This window comes from Capsaspora owczarzaki (assembly GCF_000151315.2).
Source record: "Capsaspora owczarzaki ATCC 30864 unplaced genomic scaffold supercont2.8, whole genome shotgun sequence".
NCBI lineage: Eukaryota > Filasterea > Ministeriida > Capsasporidae > Capsaspora > Capsaspora owczarzaki.
This window is the reverse complement of record NW_011887299.1, coordinates 1464302-1484203: the sequence shown is the minus strand read 5'-3', so window position 1 is coordinate 1484203 and position 19902 is coordinate 1464302. Positions and strand designations below refer to the sequence as shown.

General features: G+C 54.3%; 7 protein-coding genes across 7 annotated transcripts; 3 read left to right on the top strand and 4 right to left on the bottom strand.

The window, feature by feature from the left end:
• Positions 1-12: 12 nt before the first annotated feature.
• CAOG_05384 (hypothetical protein) lies at positions 13-1934 on the bottom strand. Its single transcript, XM_004347019.2, has 6 exons — positions 1797-1934; positions 1104-1660; positions 874-961; positions 687-785; positions 319-573; positions 13-194 (listed from the first exon to the last, which is right to left on the bottom strand). Exons 1-6 carry the CDS (start codon positions 1918-1920, stop codon positions 91-93), a joined length of 1227 nt encoding a protein of 408 aa, XP_004347069.1. The 5' UTR covers positions 1921-1934; the 3' UTR covers positions 13-90.
• A 189-nt stretch (positions 1935-2123) lies between these two features.
• Positions 2124-5078, bottom strand: CAOG_05383 (naalad2 protein). Its single transcript, XM_004347018.2, has 3 exons — positions 4518-5078; positions 3447-4332; positions 2124-3314 (listed from the first exon to the last, which is right to left on the bottom strand). Exons 1-3 carry the CDS (start codon positions 5048-5050, stop codon positions 2196-2198), a joined length of 2538 nt encoding a protein of 845 aa, XP_004347068.2. The 5' UTR covers positions 5051-5078; the 3' UTR covers positions 2124-2195.
• Positions 5079-5373: 295 nt separating this feature from the next.
• Positions 5374-9209, top strand: CAOG_05382 (hypothetical protein; the record flags this gene model as incomplete). Its single annotated transcript, XM_004347017.2, has 2 exons — positions 5374-6536; positions 6663-9209. Coding segments are annotated over exons 1-2 (3534 nt in total), but the record flags the coding sequence as incomplete, so codon positions are not given.
• On the bottom strand, positions 9153-10494 carry CAOG_05381 (hypothetical protein). The gene is made up of 4 exons (XM_004347016.2): positions 10445-10494; positions 9889-9967; positions 9608-9726; positions 9153-9508 (listed from the first exon to the last, which is right to left on the bottom strand). The coding sequence occupies exons 1-4, from the start codon at positions 10463-10465 to the stop codon at positions 9299-9301; spliced, it is 429 nt and encodes a 142-aa protein (XP_004347066.1). The 5' UTR covers positions 10466-10494; the 3' UTR covers positions 9153-9298.
• A 246-nt stretch (positions 10495-10740) lies between these two features.
• CAOG_05380 (hypothetical protein) lies at positions 10741-15248 on the top strand. Its single transcript, XM_004347015.2, has 7 exons — positions 10741-10826; positions 11126-11566; positions 11696-11853; positions 12026-12827; positions 12996-14342; positions 14544-14929; positions 15065-15248. The coding sequence occupies exons 1-7, from the start codon at positions 10767-10769 to the stop codon at positions 15168-15170; spliced, it is 3300 nt and encodes a 1099-aa protein (XP_004347065.1). The 5' UTR covers positions 10741-10766; the 3' UTR covers positions 15171-15248.
• Positions 15249-15382: 134 nt separating this feature from the next.
• CAOG_05379 (ankyrin repeat domain-containing protein 16) lies at positions 15383-17471 on the top strand. The gene is made up of 5 exons (XM_004347014.2): positions 15383-15661; positions 15865-16009; positions 16120-16245; positions 16347-16444; positions 16557-17471. The coding sequence occupies exons 1-5, from the start codon at positions 15511-15513 to the stop codon at positions 17294-17296; spliced, it is 1260 nt and encodes a 419-aa protein (XP_004347064.2). The 5' UTR covers positions 15383-15510; the 3' UTR covers positions 17297-17471.
• Positions 17339-19148, bottom strand: CAOG_05378 (hypothetical protein). The gene is made up of 3 exons (XM_004347013.2): positions 19033-19148; positions 17889-18118; positions 17339-17674 (listed from the first exon to the last, which is right to left on the bottom strand). The coding sequence occupies exons 1-3, from the start codon at positions 19085-19087 to the stop codon at positions 17546-17548; spliced, it is 414 nt and encodes a 137-aa protein (XP_004347063.1). The 5' UTR covers positions 19088-19148; the 3' UTR covers positions 17339-17545.
• Between the last annotated feature and the right edge of the window lie 754 nt (positions 19149-19902).

Genomic DNA, 19902 nt, shown 5'->3' with positions numbered 1-19902 from the left:
TTTGGTAACGAATGAAAGACTTTGAACGTGTATTCTCAGACACCGACGCAAACTCGACAAACAAAAACTCAAAAACACGCAGATGTTCCCCTAGTCTGTCGGAGTCAACAAGCCGGCATCCGTAGAGGTGCTTCTTGCAAACTTGCGCGAAACGTACTTGTCAAACACAAAACGAACCACCTGGTGAATAAAGCCTGGTGAAGGTGGATTCCAATAGCATCAAGCACAAAAGTGAGCGTCATTACAAAGATGTTGCGCTTCCCCCCCCCCCTCTCTGTTAACAAGACTGCAGCAACCTCCAAAACTCCAAAAACTTACCAGACGTCGCGAACACACCGCCAATGATACCCGACAGTCGGATCAGCAAATGCCAGAACGAGTACGGCGAATACTGCACGGTAACAAGAATGGGAAAGGTGTCGTACTTGAAGAACAGCCCGGGTAACCGGTTGGAATTTGGGCTTTCGTGGCGCGTGACGGAAAACTGGCCAGACCGCAACTGCTCGGGGTCGTTTGCATGTCGAGTGTAGACTGTCGGCACGACTTGAATAAAGTACTGATAGGCCATTGTATCTGATACGTGATAACGGTGGACGAGGAAGGTGAGTTTTGAAATCCAAGCAGGCAAAAAATAAAACAAAAACAAAAAAAACGAACAACAAAACCCCGTTTCTTCCATAACTCACGCGAAGTAGTAATCCACTCGTCTCCGTCCAAGGGAAATTCCATGCCAGGCATCTCCTCGCCAAAAGACAGATGATTAATGCGGTGGGTAAAGTTCAAGGCTGTCCAAAAACATTGAAAAGTGTGTAAGCAATTGCATTTGTGTCGTGTCCAGTTTTCGTCCTTTTTAAGGCGACTGTCTCATCGTACCATGCTGAGGGATCATCTGACCCATGTGTGCATGTCCTCCTGGAACTTCCACAGCGGCGCCCGCAATGATGTGGAAATTTCCAGCAATCTGGCGTGCAGGGACGTTCAAGAGTGAGACCAAGCCACCTCATCAAACGCTGCAATCAGCGCAATCAATGCAATCAATGCAATCAATCCCCCCGCATCAACGGACAGCGGATTGAGCTGCCAGAACGACAGCAATGCTTCACCTTGTCAGCCGACACCGATCCGTGCAATCGGCAGGCGTCTGGCGTTCCTTCTTGCGAGCTGAGCTCCCGCGGCATCGCTTGGAAGTTTTTCTTTGCCTTTCTTGTGGTACCCGACAGCGAGAGATGCTCGCGCGTGAGCGGCTTGCGATTCTCAGCGAGCCACTCGCGCTGAGCTGCACTGAGTGCAAACACGACAGGCTCCTTGCGCATCTCGTCATGGCCGTGATCGTCCCGCCCGTCGTCGCCCGTGTCCCTGCTCTGCCTCATCACGTTGAACAGCCGGTTGCGCGGCTCCTGCGGCGACGGCGGCGGCGCTGGCTTGACTGGCGCTGCATCGTCATGGCTGTGGTCGTGCCCGTGCTTGCTCGTCCCCGTCGCCTGCAGCACGTCAGCGCCAAGCAGGTCGCACGGCATGGCAACAACAATGTCGTAGGTCAGCTTGAGCGAGCCATCGACGACCGGATCGACGCCGTAGCTGAACGCGGCCTGCTGGTTGAAGTACTCGCCGAGCTCTGCGCCGACCAGGAAGACGATCAGCACCAGGCAGACCAGCGTCACTGTTGAAATCATTATGATCGGATTTGTGTGGATTGGTCAAATGGCAAACATGAAGCGCGTCAGTGTCAGTGTTGTGACCAAAGTTGCTCAGACAACATCCAAAACCGGTCTGTGTGTTTGAGGTGTCCTGCTCACCTGTGCCGCCGCTGGAGGACGTCTCCTTGTAGGTCGAGGCGACTTTGGGGAAAATGTCCAGCTGCTTGACAAACTCGAACGGGCTCTTGTCGGGAGCAGCAGCAGCAGACGATTTCGGATTCATCTCAAAACGAAAACAGAAACGACTGAACTGAAAAAGAAATCTCAGACAACCATTGAAAAAAGGAAATGTCAAAAAAAAATGAAACACCTCCAACCTGACCGCTGATGGAAAGCTGTCTGACTTGCAGAGTCAACAAACCCTGGAATTCCGCCTTCTGTCTGTCTGTCTGTCGTTCAGTTCTCTTATTTCAATCCCGTATTGTAGTACTAACACGCACGAGACTGTGAAAAGAGTAACAACATGAATATTTCGGAAACAATAAAATCACACGCCTCTCACGGCTCGGACAGCAAGTCCACAATCTGCGACAGGGCAATCGTCACGAACGAGAGCTGACGGGAAAACTCTTGCACGTTCTTCTCGTAGATGGCATCAGTGAGACCGGGGAACATGGATCCCGCGTACGAATCGTGCGCAGCTGGAGCGTAAATCATGTGGCGGAAGAAGGCACGGCCGGGTAGGCCCTCTTCGATCAGGAAGAGACGTTCGAGCATCATTAGTCGATCGTTGTAGTCGCGAAGAACCAGGGGCTTCACGGTAGCGGGCAGAGCCGCGAGCTTGTGATCAAACAGCTGCGCGGCGAGCACAAACTTGCTCGTGCTGGGCGTTACATGGCTCGCGTCAACGGGAATGCCAGCCGCGGTCGCAGCCGCCACGACCTCGAATAAGTGCTGCTTGATCTCAATGGCGTAGCGCGAGCAGTTGAATGCAATGGCCGGCACGGAGGCAAGTTCGACCAACGCGCCAATCCAGATTTTCGTGATGGCCGCGTGGAACTGGAAGCCGGGATCGAGCACGTTGGCGACATACTCGAACGTGTCCGATTGGGCGTGGTAGACGGGGTAGGAAGAGAGAGTCGGGTCGGCATAGGTGAACTGAATGTCGAACGAAGGGACGCCGTGGTGGCTGAGAAAGCTCGTAAAGTCGCTGCCCGAGCCCAACGGCCACACTTGAGGCTCGTCGCCATTGTTGTTGTGGTTGGCCGCGGCAACTCGCGCCCAGACATCATAGACGGACTCCTGGGAGGCGGTATCGTCCAACGTCGGCTGCATGACGCGCTTGGCCGAGCGGAAGATGAGGTCCGACAGATTCGGCGTTGCAGCCGCATCAAACACGTCGGTTCCAGCCACCGCCACATCCAAGTTCATGTACGCCACGACTCGCGACGCCATGTGGCCCCGGAACTGGTCTGTAAACTCGGTGGAGCCAATCAAACCGTACTCTTCAGCGTCCCAGTAAGCGAGCCAGATCGTACGCCTCGGACGCCAGCCCATCTCGAGCAACTCGGACAGGCTGCGGGCCAGCTCCATCATGCACGCCGACCCGGTGGATGGGTCGATAGCGCGGTTGCCCCAAGCGTCTTGGTGGTTTCCAGCAACAACGATGCGGTCGGGCTAGGAGTGGGAGGGGGGAGGAAAGTCAGGCATATGGGACAAAATCATGACAAGAAATGCAACACAAATCAGCAAATAACGCAACAACAAACAACAACAAACAGCACCACAAACAGAACTCGGCTTGCCTACCTCTTCCGACCCTCGAATCACGGCAATCGTGTTGTAAATGTTCCGGACGGCCATTTCTGAGCAAACGTCGAGTCGGATCTTGTCGTCGGAAACACCCTGATCCGCAGAAGAAGCAGCAGCAAAGCCAGGGCCGACGCGGTACTCTGGCACCGACAAGCCGCCAATCCACGCTGCGGGCGCAAGGGGCCCGCCCATCTTTCGCATGAGAATCTCTGCATTGGTGTACGAGATGGGCTGCACTGGAATGCTCGGCAGAGAGACGTGCGGGTCGCCCATGGGGTACTTGAACAGACCGTCCAGCGCTGGCATTCCTGGCGTGAGCGGGTCGCCAGACTCGAGGAAAATGGAGCCGCGCTGAGCGCCGTCCGCTGGGAGCCAAGGGCCGCTCGGGTAGGTTTTGGTTCGATCGCGAGCATAGTCGGCGGGATCAGAAAAGATGAGCATGCCCGCGCAGCCTGCAGCGGTGCCGGCCTTGACCTTGTCGCCACGGAAGATTTTGCCGTAGCGGGCCAGGCAGATGCAGCCGGTGGCGTTGCCGCCAAGGGTGGCCAGCTCGGCAAAATCCTCCACACGGCCATAGTTGACGTACACGGGCAGCCCAACGGCAACAGCAGACGGACTGTACGCAACGAACGGCGGTAGGTCGTCACTCACGGCATCATACGACTTTTCCGAAAGGTCGAGCTGCAGGAATGGCGTCAGAGCCGCCCCCGCGACCAGCTGCACAGTGCTCTGGCGGTCGCTGCACGGGTAGTTGAGCAAGACGTCGTACGAATACTGCTTGACCGATGAGAATCCGCCAAAGCCCTGCATCGTGGCAGCCGACCACTTTGAGAGTCGCAGCAGGCCGTCCGAGCCAGCAATGTGGTTTTCCAGCGTAAAGTTGCTAACAACGAACGAACGAACGAACGAACGAAAGATGATTTGCAAACAAAAGCGCGGTGAGTGATTGTTTGGTTTTTGCAGGATGACAAAGTGGGCAATCGATTTCTCAGACGTTCTCAGACGTTATCAAACGTTCTCAGACATTCTCAGACGTTCTCAGACGTGCTCAGACAAAGGTCGGCTCACCTCAAGTAGCGCTTGATGTTGTCGGGATTGACGTGCGCCATGGCAGCTTCGATTGCCTCCTCCATGTCCATGCCGGTGTCTGTGGTTGTGTTTGCGCTTGGTTGCTTGTTTGGCTCTGCGCCGGGCGACGACGCGCAGAGTGTAGCGACGAGGTAGCCGAGTCCGAATCCGACTGCAATGACAATGGAGAGGACTGCGAGACTGCGCCACCACTCGGACACTGGCCTGCACCATGATGAAGATGACGAAGATGATGAAGCGGAGGACTGCTTGGAGCGCACTGGCGTTGGCTTGAGCTTGCTTGGCTTTGGCTTTGGCTTTGGCTTTGCACTACTGAAGGTCACGACGTCCTCTTCATCGTCGTCGTCCTCATCGCGACGAGTGCGAGTGCGAGTGCGCGTGGGTTGATCATCATTGTCGCTGTGAAACTCGTCCATCGACAGCAGCGTCGCATCCGCAGGCGCGTTGTCGTCGTCGTCGTAGCCGCCCAGATTGCCGCCGCCGCCGCCGCCGCCTGATCGACGCCCAAACATTGACAAAGCGGAAGAGTGCAATAGTAAAGACTGAGCTGATGATTCGCGAATGAAAATACTGTACTGAACGAGGTCAATGCTCAAATGCTCAGACCCTCAGACAGCTCTTTTGTTTGTTTGCTTTTTGGATTTGAGGCTATGTCTGCTCTATGGATCCTCATCATCATCATCATCATCATCATCATCATCATCATCATCATCATCATCATCATCATCATCATCATCATCATCAATCAAATACTATTACTGTTACTATCACTGACACTCTTTCGTCGTTCTCAGTCATTCAATCTCAATTTCTCAGTTACTCATTCACTCACTCGCTGCTACTTGCAAGCCGCTCTTCCAAACCGACCAAACCAAACTTCACTTTCACTTTGTTTCCTTCAACTTTGATTCCTGCCAGTAATGCAATCTGTGGCGTCGCTGCATCGCTCGGGCTGCGACGCGTTCTGCCGCGGCTGCAAGGCGTCCATTGCAGATCACCCTCCAGTCAATGCCAATGCCAATGCATGGCCAGTGCGCGCCGCCGTCTGCTCTGTCAACGGCTGCGTCTACCTGTGCGGACTTGCTCATGACGAGGAGGACGCTGCGACGGTGGCTGTGGCTGTGGACGATGCAGACCGAGCTCAATCTCAATCTCAAGCTCAAGCTCAAGCTCAAGCTCACGAAGACAAAGACCAAGACCAATCTCAATCTCAATCTCAAGACCAAGACCAAGAGCAGGACGAAGACCAGGCTGAGCCAGCGCGAACGAAGAGCACACGCGCAAGAAGTAGCTCCCGTCGAGGCCAACAAAGCCAGGCAGCGGTGCCTCCCTCTCACAAGGACAAGGTCAAGGACAAGGTCAAGGCCAAAGACAAGAACAAGGACATGGACAAGGACAACAAGGACAAGGACATGGACAAGGACAAGGACGATGAGACCAGCGGTGCTGCTGCTGCTGCTTCACCGCTCGCTGCCAATCCACTCGTCACAAAGCAGGTGCCCAAGAACGCGACCATCGCGGCATTGGAAAAGCTCGTGCGAGAACTGAGGGCCCTTGTGGCTCCGCTCGCTCAGCGGACGCGGGTCGAATTGCAAAACCCAGAGCAGGAACTCTCGCGCAAGCCGTTGCTCCGGAGCCAGCTCCACAGCGATCTCAACATGTATCTGCGTAGTCGCAAGGTTGAGCCGTTTGGGGCGCAAATCATTGAGGATAGTGTGGCCGATGCACCGACCTCTGCAACCGAGAACAAACGAGCGTACCTGACCAACGCCATCAGCGAGCTCCAGAGTCTGGCACTGGCTCCCGAACGTCTCGGGTGGATATGCCCACTGTGCGCAGATGCTCCATTCCGATGCCATTTGCAAACCTGCTTAAAAGGCATGAAAAACAGGAACGGCATGCAGTACCATGAGCAGCATGCGCATTTGGTTTCCGAAAAGCCGACGAGCAGCAGCAGCAGCAGTAGCCAGCCAAAGAAAGCACAATCCCCCAGATCAAGTGAGCAGCATTTTGTTTTGGTTTATGTGTTCTAGAGTCTGGTTTTGATGAGACGTTTGACCATGTTGTTTCCAACTCGCGTGCTTTTTGGTTTTTTTATCGATCGTCTCTGTATTTTTGTCCTAGGTCAAGCTACACCAGGCACGGCCACCCCTGAAGCTGCGCAACGCAAGATTCGCCATAGAGAGGACGGCGAGCAGAGTCCGCAAACCAAGCGCACGAGAATCGAGCCGGAAACAAACCCTTCGACGCCTGCCCGCACAAGTACCAGTAGCTCTGATAATGCTACTGCCATGGTAATCAACAACCCTGCCACCCCATCACGGGCGAGCCAGACATCGCACTTTACAATCGCGACATTCAACCCGCAAGCACTCGCCCCCGCCCCCGAGGTCGTTGGCAAGTTTGTCAATACGCAGGCACATCCACCTGCGTCCCGCCTTCCACTCATAACATCCCTACATGCTCGAAATCCATCCGTTGGATTGCGACAAATGGACGATAGCGCGCTTGAGAGGCGTTTATTCTTGAATGTCGTTGCGCCCACGCATCAGCCGGTCGCAGCCCTGCCGAAACCTGTCGGCGAAGATGACTTTGAATTGGTCAGCGACACTCAGCAGCGTGGTGCACTTTTGGCCGGGCAATTTCGTCGCAACTCGGTTTTATTCGAGGCCGTCCGCCTTCAGTCGCATCAATCCGCTCCCGTTGCATCTACCGCACGTCAATTGCAGCCACTGACATCGTACGCCTGTCCAAACGCATCCACCCCGATTCGACATGTCCTCAACGTGGGAGGACCCGTCTGGGCGTTGGATTGGTGCCCAACATCGCGAGCCGAGCCGACGCAATACCTCGCTGTGGCCCCGTTGCCTGACGCGTTCCAAATGGGCTCGTGGCTTCAGTGCCAGCAAGATGCTTCATCTGACCAGGCAGACTCGGCGCCACACCCTGCCTCGGCTGCTGCAGGCAACGATTGGCAAAAGTTGGCAAGAAACGCCGCCAAACGCACGCAGACCGGCCTCATTCAGATTTGGGCTGTTCCCTCCTTTCCGTCATCTGGGAACCAGTCCACCCTGCAGTTCAGCGTGGGGCACAATCGCGGTCGCGTGTGGGCGCTGCGATGGTGCCCAAAGCCGAGCGACGGTTGGAACGACGCGGAAATCCTGGGTCACCTCGCTGCCGCCTTTGGCGATGGCTCGATTGCCGTGTATGCGATTCCGCATCCTGCCCGTGTTGCACCAGATGTGGCGCAGTCTGCGGCGGGAGTGGATCGCCCAATCTTGTCGTCTCGGCCTATCTTTGAGTCGTGTTTGCCTCTGGGTGACTGCCCTTCGTGTCTCGTGTGGCAACCGTGCAGCAATGCTACTCCCCAAGATGGCGTCAAGGCGCAGGTGTCAAACAACGAGACTGTGCCCGATTTTGATTACTTTTTGCCCACTCCCATGCACGTGACCCCGGACGCGGCCTCGTCGTCGTCGTCGTCGTCGTCGTCGTCGGATCATCATAGTCCTGAGGGCGATGGACGCTGGCAGCTGGTGGTCGGAGCCAGCAGTGGGTTTGTCTTTGTGTATTCGGTGCCTTGGCGCCAAAATCCGCAACCGGGGGCTCAACCGTCGCTTCGACCTGAAATGTCAAGTCATCTCAACCGCAGCAGTGGCGCCGCTCCCATCCGGACATTCAGAGCACACGAGTCGAATATTTGTGCCGTAGATGTTGGCCCAGGATCGCAGTACCTGGTCGTGACAGGCTCCCTCAACGGTGACGCATCCGTCTGGGATTTGCGCGACTGTGTGCGGCCGTTGCACGTCTTCAAGGAGCGTCGACTCTTGTCCGTACAGTGGACTCCGTGGCAGCCCGTTCTCCTGATGTCGCGCGATACCACCGGAGACAATACCACATTGATGGATCACTACGTCCAAAACGCCTCCAAGCAAGTGTTCTCGCATTACGACTACAGCAGTCGAATGGACGTCTCGAACACTCTCCCACTGGGCTTGATGAGCACCGAGCGCGGAACATTCCACGCAGTGTTCTTCCGCACGCTGGCGCGCGGCCTGCTGGGCTCTGCCAAAACGCGCGTGCAGTCAGGTCTTCGTGTCGGGTCGGAAGTTCACCTGTTCTCAACCAGTGTTCACGCGGTGACAACTTCCCCTTCTGATTCTTCTCAAAGCGATGAGCAGACTGCAGGCGAAACGGGAATCGAGCTGGGACAGCGATTGTCCTTTGAAACCCGCTTTGACAACCAGGGGAACGAGCGAAAGGCCTTGTGCGTCGTTTTCAGCCAAGACCACATTCCTCTCAGAGACAACCGCATTGCACGTCGCGGCAAAGCCCCGTTGCCCACGTCAAAAGCTGCAGAATCGGTGCCGGAGGATGCTGACGCGTTGGGGCACTTTCCCCATCCATTACAGCCTGCCAATCAGTGTCGCATCAATTCCAATCCTGGCATCCTCGATGGTCTGGTGGCAGTGGGGACCAGCAGCGGACTGTTGGCAGTGGGGACCAGCAGCGGACTGTTGGTCGTTGCTCAAGCCAGTGCCAGCGATGCCGCTCTTCCTGTCAAGGTTGTTGTAAATTCAGAGACAGTTGTAGTACATTTCAGAGACAGTTGTAGTACATTTCAGAGACAGTTGTAGTACATTTCAGAGAAGAAAGTATGACTTTTTAATTGCACAAATCCAATCGCCACATCAAATGCTATTTTTCTGTTTGTTCGTTTCGCAGCAAGAAAGGGGGAATCGCGGCTGAGGTCGAGAATTGTTTCACGATTGCATTGGGGTGGCCGTGTTTGCTGCTGGCTTCGATTGCTTGGACTTTGATTTGCCAGAGGAAGCTGCGGGGGCGGCGGCTGCGGCGGCAGCGGCGGCAGTCTTTTTGTTGGCTTTCTTATCCTTCTTCTTCAGGCTATCCATGCTGGCTTTGATGACGTTTCCGAAATCCACGTGGAATTTGGACAAGTCTCGCGAGTTGATCTGAGAACGGAACACAAGAATCGAGACAGAGAACAAGAAAAACATTTAGGAACCGAGATTGTCAGACCTGGATCGCACCAAAAGCCGGCCTTGGCTTACCAATGCGCTAATCTTGCGGTTGCCAAGCGATGCACGAACAAGGCAGCCGGGAGCCGGCTCTTCAGTAGGAGCAGCCACGCCAGCAGCGCGCAATCGCCGCTTGGAAATGTAAGGAGTGTCTGCGAGCGAGAAACGAACCCCAATCGCCATTTGAGATCTTTGTGAGCTCGATCGAACAGTTGTTATTGTACAGCAAAACTCAACTCTCTTTGTGTTGTGTTTGTGCTGAGGTCTCGAGTGCTAGGTTCTGAGCGTTTGCGAGTCCATGCTTTGGAACTTACGCTGCTTCATGGCGAGGCGGACTGAGCCTTGGTTCTTGAGCCGCTGTTGTTGGAAGAGCTTCATGAGCTCGGTCAGAAACTGTGTTGGTTGAACAAACCGAATGAATCAAAAAGTGAGAGAAGCGAGCGTGAGAGTGAGAGTGAGAGTGAGTAAGAGTGAGAGAGTGAGAGTGAGACGGTCGTTCTGTGGCTGCGAGCGGACCACACGAGAAGCGAGTCCAATGAGAGTGGAGTGACAAGCTAGTCAGGCTGGAGTGGAGTGGAGTTTGAGGTTGGAACAGGACAGCGAAACTGGCTGACAATGCATTGTGGCGGCACGAGGAAGTGAGGAAACGAGCGAGAGCCAGGACGAACACGCTGGCTGACTGACTGGACGGGCTGAACGTCATCATCACAAGCAAGCAGTCAAGCAGCCAAGCGGACAGGGAATGGAAGGCGAAAGGAAGGAGCGAAGGAAGGAAAACTGGGGGAGACAAGGAGAAAAAGACAACGGAAAGCCAGCAAGGCTACGGAAGGAGTTCACTAAAACGAGCTGGGATTGCTTATGAAATGGTACCTGGCTGTTATCAAGCAGCATCACTGATCAAAGTACAAAGCAGAATGAAAAGAAGACTGACATTCTTGCTCAGAGTTCTGAGAACAACAGATCAACACACCGTGCTCAGCTGCCCTGTCGCCAATCAAAAGCGCCAACTGTCACCCATCTCTCCTTGCTCCAAGATCAATCCAGGATTGGAATAATGGAAATGGATTTGGAACTGGAAGGGCTTTTCTGAGCACTTGGATTCCGAGTTGTTTGTTGGAAATTGATTTCTTAGAATACATTCTGTCTCCACTCCTTGTTGCAAGTTGCTCATCACTCCTTGATTCAGCAAAAAATGTCGTCCGCGACCAGCGCCATCGAGCTCGTCCGGCGCTTTGGCGAGCAGCTTCAACCCGTAAACGCGCGAACATTGTGCAAACCCCATCAAACAACACAAAAACCCAGCAAAATGCGACGAATTGGAGAGAAGGGGGGGTTTCCGACGTGTCTTACTGTGAAATTTGGCTGGGAATTGCAATGGATTGAAATTTGGCTGGAATTGCATTGGGATTGAAATTTGGCTGGGAGTTGCATTGGGGATGGATCAGCTGGTCTGACTTCCACTGCCATCGCTGCACGCCACTCAACCCTAACCCCTAACCCCCGAACCCCCCTTTCCTTCATTGATCTTGCGTTGTTGTTGTTTGCCTCTAGGACGCGGTCGCTCTCTCGGCGTCGCTCGTCGCGTCCATCCAGCCGCGTGAGCAGCACTCATCCGCCGCGGCACTGGCTGGCCAGGCCAACCCGACCAACGCACCAGGCTCGGGATCCGCTCAAGCGTCCTCATCGTCATCGTCGTCGTTTGCTGCGGCTCCGGGATCGGCTGCTTCAGGCGCTGCGTTTGGATCCAATGCTCAATCCGCTGCCTCCAGTGCATCCAGTGCTGCTGCTGCTGCTGCTGCCGCCGCCGCCGCTTCGAACACAGGGGCATCTTCCAGTTCGAGTGCAACCAGCGGCGGCGGAGGTGGCACGAACGCAGAGCCGATCGATGCGCTGCGGCTGCTCGTCAATCTGCTCTCAGTCTCGGCCGGCGGGCTCACCGGACCAGGTCGCTCGGTCGGCAACCGCATCAGCACCAAGGCATCGGGTGAACTTGTAAGCACGCGCATTTTTTTTGCAGTCAATAACAAGGGCAGGTCTTTGGGGTTTTGTTGCTTGTTTTTTCCAACAAAACCATTCTGCTCACCCTGTTCATCGCTCGTTTTACTCCTCCTAATCGCACAGATTGCGCACCTGTTCTCTGTCTTGTCGGATGCAGGCCAGGTGGGATTTGCTCAACCGGGACGCGTGTGGCAGTTGTGCTCGATGGCACTTCGCCAAATCGACTTGACTGCCGTGGGCGCGCTTCCAATTCCTGTTGGATTCGGAGCTCCAATTGACCTGTGAGTGGTGTGGAGACGCCCTTTTGTTGCTCTTGTTCTTTCGAGTTGTGTTGCACAAGAGAGCAAGACGGCGACCTGTTGTACGACTTGCTTTGCTCATCTTTTTTGTTTTGTTTGAATGTTTTTATTTTCGTTTCTATTTTTTTGCATTCGCCTCTCTGTGCCATTGCAGCCGACGAATTCCCCTCATTCTACCAGTCTTGTTGGCCGTTTCTTCCGCCTGGCAACTCAACAAGCACATCCCGCAAGCGGTTGAATGGGTGTGCGATGCATCGCTGAGCGCCACTGCTCCTCGAATCCGCTTGTCGTCGCTTGCGATGGTTGCTGCCCTCTCCCGTTACCAGCTCCAGCTGCACTACAGAGCGTGGTGGCAACACCATCAGCTGCTGCAGCTGATGCCACGACAGCAGCACCAGCTCCCGCACAACCAAGAGACGGCGCCTCCCCAATCGCCCATCCCGTCCCCTGGGCTGACTCCGAGTGCTCCTCCCGGCACCTTGTCTGCATCCAGCACCATTCTTGATGCAGACTCGATGGATTCGCTCAACGATCAGCTGCAAGAGCTGCTGCACGATCCAGGCAGCCAATCCCGCCCTGCCGATTCCAAGTCTGCGCCGCGTCAGCTGTTTTCGTCTCAACGCAAGTCGCGTCCTGCTTCGAGCACCGTGACTGAAAACGACATCCGGTCCCAAGACGCCTTTACTGTCTTGAGCCTGCAGACCCCGCTCTTCCCCGAGCAGCAGCTCTTGAACGTGCAAGCCTTCTCCATGCTGCACGCTTGGCTTCTCTGCCATCTCTCCTCCATCCGAGCCTCGGCGGATGTTATTCCGACAGGCTCCACTGCCTCCTCGGCATCAGCCAGTGGTGATCGCCTCGACTCGTCCTTCAAAGATGCTGTGGTTGAGTACTGCCTTCGCATTTTCGACCAAGTCGAGACCCGAACCCAAGCCGATCGTCAACGCCTTGGTGAACTTGTACGTATTGAGTCGTGTTGCTGTTCAATTTGTACGGGGGGTGGGAGTGGTTGGAAGAGAAGGAGCCCAGAACGGATGATTTTGAATTGGTTGTTTGGATTGTCATTTTCTAACTGGCGTCTCATCTTTGCACCTTGACTTCTGTTTTTGTCCATTTTGTGCCCACAGGACCGAGCGGATGCAGCATTGATTGAAGCAATCCGCATCCTCGATGTCCTGGGCCAGATCGATCCCTCGGTGGGTCCTCGGGTCTTCCCTGCCGTCAAGCGCCTGTTTGGCCGAAACGCCACAGATTTCACCAAGGGCCCGCTGTTGGTTGTGATTCTCCAGTTTCTTCTCAACCACGCTGATGCGGTCATGTTCGATCCCGAGCCAGTGGTCAAGGCTTTGCTGGTGGATGTGCTCTCGAACGCCTACTGGGACCAAACAACCGCCTTTGATACAATCGACCTTGTGATTCGCAATGTTGATGCACTGTTGGCAATGCAATCTGGACCGCAGCAGCAACAGCAACAACACCAGCCTCAGGCCGTGTCCCACCAAATGCCTCTCGGACATTCTCAGTTCCAGCATCACTCCGCTCAGCAGGCACCCAGCGGCTCGTCGGGCGTCCATCACATCAGCGTCTTGTCGCGGTACTCGCCCAACCTTCTCAAGCTACTCGCCTGGAACCCGCGATCGTTTGTCACGGAAGGCCTTCAGCTCATTCCCACGTTGCTGGGTCCCTCGACCGTGATTCCGCTCTTTCATGCCATCTTGGACTTGCCACTTGTTACCATTGCGCTAGAAAAGGGCAAGTCTGTGCTCGCTGCACTTGCGCCGCCCTTGGATGGCCCAGGAAATCCGCTTTCTGTCGGCGCGGGTCAAGCATCAATGTCAGCCGAGGGCATTGGCATGGCCGCTGGACCCCATGCGGGTGCAATGCAACCGACACCCTTCTCCCGTGCCGGAACCGTGGGGTCGTTGGCGTTTGCGCCCGACAACAGCTCGGCTGGGTTGATCGCGCCCGATTCCAATTTGCCTTATTCCAATCATCCTGCCTTCAATGAACAGGCCACGGCCGCCGCGCTTGCCGCACAATTCCCACTCCGACCCATCTATCTGCACTTGTTGCGCGACGAAGCCGGTGCTGGCGTCGACAGCACAGACACTGGCTTTTTGTGGACTGGCAGCTTGGCGGGTCAACTGGACAAGTTTATGCAAACCGCTCTGGCAAATCCATCCCGACGGATGCTCGCCACTTGTGAGTTGGTTCCCCTTCTTTTGCAGCGACTGTTCTTGACCGTGCTTGAGGACACTCCCGCGGGCGAGACAACGCTCGTTCATCGACAACTTCTGCAGGCGCTGCTCTCTCGCTTCACTCGGCTCTTTGCCATGGGGGCCTACCAGCACACAGTGCGGCACACAATGTCCGAGCTGCTTTTGACCTTGTTGGCCGCCCATCCGCGCTTGATTTTCGAATCGCGGACCCACATTTCCGATTTCCTGACGCAGCGCACGGAAGCGTATTCTCGTGTAAGAAGCGGCGCTTTAGGTTGTTTGGTTTGATTATCTGGGGGTGGGGGGGGGCTTGTGTGTGTGCAGTTGTGTGCAGTTGTGTGGAAGAGAGAGAGGGGCGAGGAGCTGCGCGATTGTGTTTTTTTGTTGTTTGTTTTGTTTTTTTTTTTTTCTTGGCTCCTAGCTCACCTCGCATGCCCTTGTGTGTTTGATTGGAAGGAGGTGTTTTTCCTGAACTTGATCTGGGCTATCGGAGAGTACGCCTCTCCGCAGTACGACGCACGGTTGACGACTGATACGCTTGTCCACTATTACGAGATTCTTGAGCTCTTTGCCTATGAGGTCAACATGACTGCAGCTGCGGCATCTCGCAACGTCGAGGCCTCTTCTGGCGCTGGCTTTACTGCTCGTCTCATGACATCGTTGATGACTGCACTTGCCAAGCTGGCCGCTCGATGCATGGATCTTGCACCTCGCGTTCTGCTTTGTCTTGCCAAAATTGTCAAGCAGCACTCGGGCGACTCGGCCAAATCGGTCCCACCACTGTTCAAATCGGTCGTTCTGAAACGCGCGCATGAGCTGATCAACCTGTTGCATTTCCCGAGGTGCGTGGCTGTTCAACGTGATTTTCTTGGGGGGTTTGGGTTTTTTCTTATTGTTGTTGTTGTCGTTGTTCGACGGAATCTCTTGTTGCTCATTCTCACCATCCACAACCCCTCTCACTGCCTTCCACTACACAGCATTGCCAGCTCCATTCTGAGTGCGAGCTCCTCCAGGCAAGAGGCGCATCCGAATCTGTCTCAATTGCTGCTCTCGACTCGGCACAAGACTGCCTTTGCCGAGTAGTTGCAGGCCTTGCATGAACAGACTACTTGCTCGATTTATTTGCACAGAGGCTGCTTTGTACAATACACTCCATTTACCGTTCATTTGTGCATGTCAGCTCGTGTCGTGTCGTGTCGAGATTTGCAACGTTTTCTGAGCGCATTTTGTTTTTTCCGCCTCCATACTGCTGACTTCGCCCATTCCGGTCTTGAAGTCACTCCTTTATTTGTTTGGTTTTTCTCAGATCGAGTCTTTGAGTTTCTCAGTTTTTTGCGCGCTATTTTTCCTCTCCTCTCCCTTTCTCAATCTTCTCCACTCAACGCCCGGTCGCACGGCTCTCAACCACTGCACAGCCAGACAAATGCCACACGCAGTCATGGCCACGACTCCATCGTCCGCAGCGACGACCTCTTCATCCGCGACAACGAGCGGCGACACGCGGCTGCACATTGCAGTGCGCACGCGCAGCTTGGAGCAAGTCCAGCGCGCCCTCGACCGACCTGAGCTCACCGGTGCGTCGACCTTGGGCCCCAGCGCCGTTGTCGAAGAGCGGCCATTTCGGTCGGGACTTGGTCCGTGTGGTCGGCGTAGAAGAACGCAGCGAGCGCAGACAGATGGCGTTGTTTGTTGCACTGCGCTCAGTCTCTCAGACAATTGAGAATGAAATGGCGACTCAATTTTTTTTTCACTGGATTGATTCTGTTGGCAATGTCAGATGAACGGAAACGATCGCTGGTGAACGCGGCAAACGCGGACGGTCGCACTGCCCTGCACGAAGCTGCGTGTCTGGATAACGAGGCCGTCGCGAAGCTCTTGCTGGACCAAGGTGCAGAGATTGATGCCCTGAAGAAGGCTGGATGGTAAGGGACTGCTTTGAGCTGCATTCATTCATTCATTCATTCATTGCGCAGGATCCGTTGGAAATGAATACTTGTCATTTCACCAGAAACGCAACAAAATGATTGAACAGGACACCGCTCATGTTGGCGCTATCCCACAAGCGTAATGTCATTGCAAGGATGCTCGTTCTTGAGGGTCGCGCCTCGTTGTTCACGTCCAATAAGGACGGCTGGACTCCACTTCACATTGCGACACGGTGAGGAATTGTTGCTGTTCATCCGCTCGCGAGAGACTTTTGCGGATTTGCGCGTGCTCTATTCATCATCTTGCTCGTTATCATGGTGTTTGTTGCCGTAGAGAGGGAGATCCAGAAACCATTCGATTTCTCATCAAACAAGCGCCCGCAACGGTCGCAATGGCGAGCAAAAACGGTCGCCTTCCCATCCACACTGCAGGTACGGTTGGAGAGCAAACCGCTTTCTCAAAAAGAAAACCAAACACAAATGCTTTATCATTGCAAATTCACCACCCTTTTCTGCTTTCATTCGCATGTCTCGAAATTCCCAGCGTTCCATAAACACGTCGAAGCCACCGCCATTTTGTTGTCGGAAGGGTTTGCTGATCCGGTGGCGCGAGACGTGTGTGGCATGACTCCCCAAATGTTTGCTGCATCCAGCGGATCTGCCGCGTGTCTGGCGATGCTACTGGCCTTCCGATGCGGCTTGACGGTCGAGGAAATGCTTCCTCGTGCCGAATCTCCTTCTGGTCAAGACGACGACGCCCACGTCATCGATGCTTGTGAACAAGCCTTGTTGCGCCTCATTTCCAAACAGCACGCACGCGCGGTGCAACTATGGCAGATGTTGCTCGAGCGTGACAAGTGCGGGACGACGGCATTCCTGCACGCAGCCATGACAAACAGCATCCACGTCCTCGCCTTCCTGCTCCGCTTGGTACATGAGTGCGCGGAGGCGCTGGCACCCGCTCTCAATCAGCGCGAACTTGCAGAGGAGGTTTTTGGCCATCCCACTCTCATGGCGCCCGACCTTGTTGTTGAAGACCCCGATCTCGACAATGGCGCCAGAGTGGCCAGGTTTGTCAACACGACCGATTTCCGTCTCAATACTGCGCTGCACATTGCTGCTCGTGCTGGCGCCATCGACGCTGTCGAGTTTTTGGTCGAGCGTGCCCATGTTGATCGATCGCTGGAAGACTCGTTTGGCCGCACCGCCTGCCAGCTCGCGCAGCTATGCGAGCAGCCAATTGCACATGCTTACCTGCGAAAGTTGGATCGGCATCCGTGCTGAAGCGAGCTGTTGGAGCGAATTTTGGCTGTGTCCATGTCGATAGTCTAAAATTATTTCACAGTCGGTCTGAGCTTTGCCTTGGCTGTTTGTTTCATTGGTTTTTTGTGTTTTTTGTGTTTTTTTACTCAATCTTTATCTTTACAAGCTGTGCGTGGTTATCCACACAAGCAACCAATTTTTCTTGTTCACTAAGAAGCACTACACAGAAATTGAACACAAAAGCACGACGCGACAAACCCTGCTCCTCGATTACTTGTCCATGGTCTTGGCTTGGACCTCTCCATAGGCAAGACCGTGGATTTTGAGTTCACGGGAATCTTGCATGATGGCGCAGCATGCGCAGCAGAGGGCGGCAAACAGATCACCCATGAACGAACCCTGTTTGTTTGTTTGTTGATGTCACACCAATTTTGTCAGTTCAAACGCTGGATTAGGGCAAACGGAGGACCCGCCCCCGTCCATCTCCAAAAACAGTAAAAGTCTCAACATCTCCACGAAAATTCGTCTCAAACAAGAAAGCAGGAGCGCAGTGCGGTGTGAACAAACAAGGTCGAAGTGCCAAAAATTCTCCTTTGTTGCTTGCGCTTGTTACCTGAATGCCAAACTTTTTGCGAACATCGCCACGCCACAGAATGTAGACGCATGGGAGACAAGTGCAAACAGCACAGTTCACGCAGAACGCGCCGTCCGTGCCAATAAAGCCGGCGCACTGGAACGGGCCTGCAATTTTGGCAGAGTCCAAGCCGAACGAGGCCTTCCCTTCGCCGAGCACGACGCTGTTGTTAATCGCGAGGCATCGGGACGCGCCCAGGCCGTAGATGACTGGAGCGAGAGAGAGAGTGACAGAGTTAGCGGGAGTTGGAGCATAAAGTAAGTCAACCAAGCTCAACAGATGAACAACGCAAGGGTTGAATGGCGGGGGTTTGACAAGTAAGACAACGATGAGCTACGGTCTGGGGAGTCTTGGAAGTATGACAATAAGCAACGAATTTCGCTTTTTGGCTTTGCTTGTTTGTTGATTTTCAAGGGGGGTGTGCAAAGAAAGCGTCGATGTGGTGAAAAACACAAAAACGGGCAACAGAACCGCTTTGGCTCAATGCCCGGCTCACGGCCAAGCAGCCAACAAGGCCTGCAAGAGAACTATGCGTGATATGAGTAGTGTGGTTTGCTGTTGCGCTCCGAGCATTGGATGAAGGACTGTAGTCGGGACAGGAAATGAGGCTGACCACAGCTGCGGTCGGGTCGGCGTTTCTCACTCCTTCCTCGCCTTCCTCCTTCCCCCCCCCCCCGACTCGTCCTCGAGGCTAGCTCGCCAACCCAGGAGACAGGAAACAGGAAGCGTTTTCCACTCTGATGGTTTTGGTGGGGTTTGTGAGGTGATGTCACTTTTTTCTAAGGCACCTCCCTACTCGACGCGTGCGAATCGGACGATTTTGCACTTCAACCACTTCCACTTCGAGTCAAGTCACCTCGTGTGGCGCCTCGCTGTGCCTCTGCTTGCTGCACTCCAGTTTCCCAAGAGTCGTCGACGATTCTTCTACATCTCTCACTATTCACAAAATGAGTGACTCACAGCACCAACCCGCGAGCCGGCGGCAATGCGGTCTGCGCTCCTAAAAGCAACCAAACTCAGAAAAGAACGCCGGCAAAGCTCATCTCCCGCCATTTCTCGACTTTTGCCACTCGCTCGCTGCGGACTCGTTCGTGTTGTGTGCGTTCAGCCCCATAGTACGTACAGATGGAAAGGTCGTCGAAAATGGCAAACAAGCCAGTGCTCCAATTGCCAGACATTGTGTTCGTCGCAGGCGTTCAATGTGCAAAACCAACAAGTCGAGTTAGAGGAATGAACTCGAGTCCTGGTATTTCCCGACAAAAAGTGTTGTATTGTATTGTTTCTGTTTGGTGTAATTTTGGTTGTGCTCGCCTCAACGGGAGGGGCGAAACCGGAAAGTTTGTCTTGTTCAAATTGCTGTTCTGCAATCAAAACGCGCTGTACCTCGTCAATCGATCTCGAGACCGCTCCAGCCTGCTTTGTTGGGTGAGGCATTCAGTTTGTGAAAGAATACTGCTTGTTAAGGGGCGATCTGGCGAAGTGGCGATTTTTTTGTCAACTTTCGGGTGCTCTTCCAAAATCCTCTTTGCAGAGGACCATGCGAAACCCTGCGTACCAGTCCAAAAGTGAATGCGCCCGATTCCGAACGCACCATTGCTCCAAATGCAACAACAAACGTATGCCACATCGTTATTACAACCAAGCGTTGTTTCAAGTAGCGCGCATTGGGCCAATCAACACGACTGAGAATCGAGTTGGCAATCTTGACCTGCATCGATGCGCCTCCTGCCACCTCAGCCCATCTCGCTAGATAATTATCATGTAGATCATATTTTCCATCCAATTCACCTGCGATGAGGCATATTTGTGCTCGTAATCCTCCTTTCCGAGCGGTCCAAACGGAGGGATTTGTTCGGATTGAATTGTTTGTTGTCTGTGAGTTGGCGACCTCCCTCATCCCTCCTTTGTCCTTTGTCTCCCTTTGTATTCGTCCTGCACCATAGGTTCCATCTCTCCCCATCCAATCTCCCATCGTAACGCGTTCCACACTTCA

Excerpts from the sequence above, each read along its gene's own strand:
- CAOG_05384 (XM_004347019.2), bottom strand. The coding sequence starts at position 1,920 with ATGAATCCGAAATCGTCTGCTGCTGCTGCTCCCGACAAGAGCCCGTTC. Across the intron at positions 1,661-1,796 it reads GTCCTCCAGCGGCGGCACAG|TGACGCTGGTCTGCCTGGTG; the intron begins GTGAGCAGGACA and ends TGATTTCAACAG. Across the intron at positions 195-318 it reads CGGTGTGTTCGCGACGTCTG|GCTTTATTCACCAGGTGGTT; the intron begins GTAAGTTTTTGG and ends CACCTTCACCAG.
- CAOG_05383 (XM_004347018.2), bottom strand. The coding sequence starts at position 5,050 with ATGTTTGGGCGTCGATCAGGCGGCGGCGGCGGCGGCGGCAATCTGGGC. Across the intron at positions 4,333-4,517 it reads AACATCAAGCGCTACTTGAG|CAACTTTACGCTGGAAAACC; the intron begins GTGAGCCGACCT and ends GTTCGTTGTTAG. Across the intron at positions 3,315-3,446 it reads TGATTCGAGGGTCGGAAGAG|CCCGACCGCATCGTTGTTGC; the intron begins GTAGGCAAGCCG and ends TCCCACTCCTAG.
- CAOG_05381 (XM_004347016.2), bottom strand. The coding sequence starts at position 10,465 with ATGCTGCTTGATAACAGCCAG. Across the intron at positions 9,727-9,888 it reads CCGCCTCGCCATGAAGCAGC|ACACTCCTTACATTTCCAAG; the intron begins GTAAGTTCCAAA and ends TCTCGCTCGCAG. Across the intron at positions 9,509-9,607 it reads ACCGCAAGATTAGCGCATTG|ATCAACTCGCGAGACTTGTC; the intron begins GTAAGCCAAGGC and ends TTCCGTTCTCAG.
- CAOG_05380 (XM_004347015.2), top strand. The coding sequence starts at position 10,767 with ATGTCGTCCGCGACCAGCGCCATCGAGCTCGTCCGGCGCTTTGGCGAG. Across the intron at positions 10,827-11,125 it reads TTGGCGAGCAGCTTCAACCC|GACGCGGTCGCTCTCTCGGC; the intron begins GTAAACGCGCGA and ends GTTTGCCTCTAG. Across the intron at positions 14,343-14,543 it reads GCACGGAAGCGTATTCTCGT|GAGGTGTTTTTCCTGAACTT; the intron begins GTAAGAAGCGGC and ends TTTGATTGGAAG.
- CAOG_05379 (XM_004347014.2), top strand. The coding sequence starts at position 15,511 with ATGCCACACGCAGTCATGGCCACGACTCCATCGTCCGCAGCGACGACC. Across the intron at positions 15,662-15,864 it reads CGACCGACCTGAGCTCACCG|ATGAACGGAAACGATCGCTG; the intron begins GTGCGTCGACCT and ends TGGCAATGTCAG. Across the intron at positions 16,445-16,556 it reads CCTTCCCATCCACACTGCAG|CGTTCCATAAACACGTCGAA; the intron begins GTACGGTTGGAG and ends CGAAATTCCCAG.
- CAOG_05378 (XM_004347013.2), bottom strand. The coding sequence starts at position 19,087 with ATGTCTGGCAATTGGAGCACTGGCTTGTTTGCCATTTTCGACGACCTT. Across the intron at positions 18,119-19,032 it reads TTTCGACGACCTTTCCATCT|TCATCTACGGCCTGGGCGCG; the intron begins GTACGTACTATG and ends CTCTCGCTCCAG. Across the intron at positions 17,675-17,888 it reads GCAAAAAGTTTGGCATTCAG|GGTTCGTTCATGGGTGATCT; the intron begins GTAACAAGCGCA and ends ACAAACAAACAG.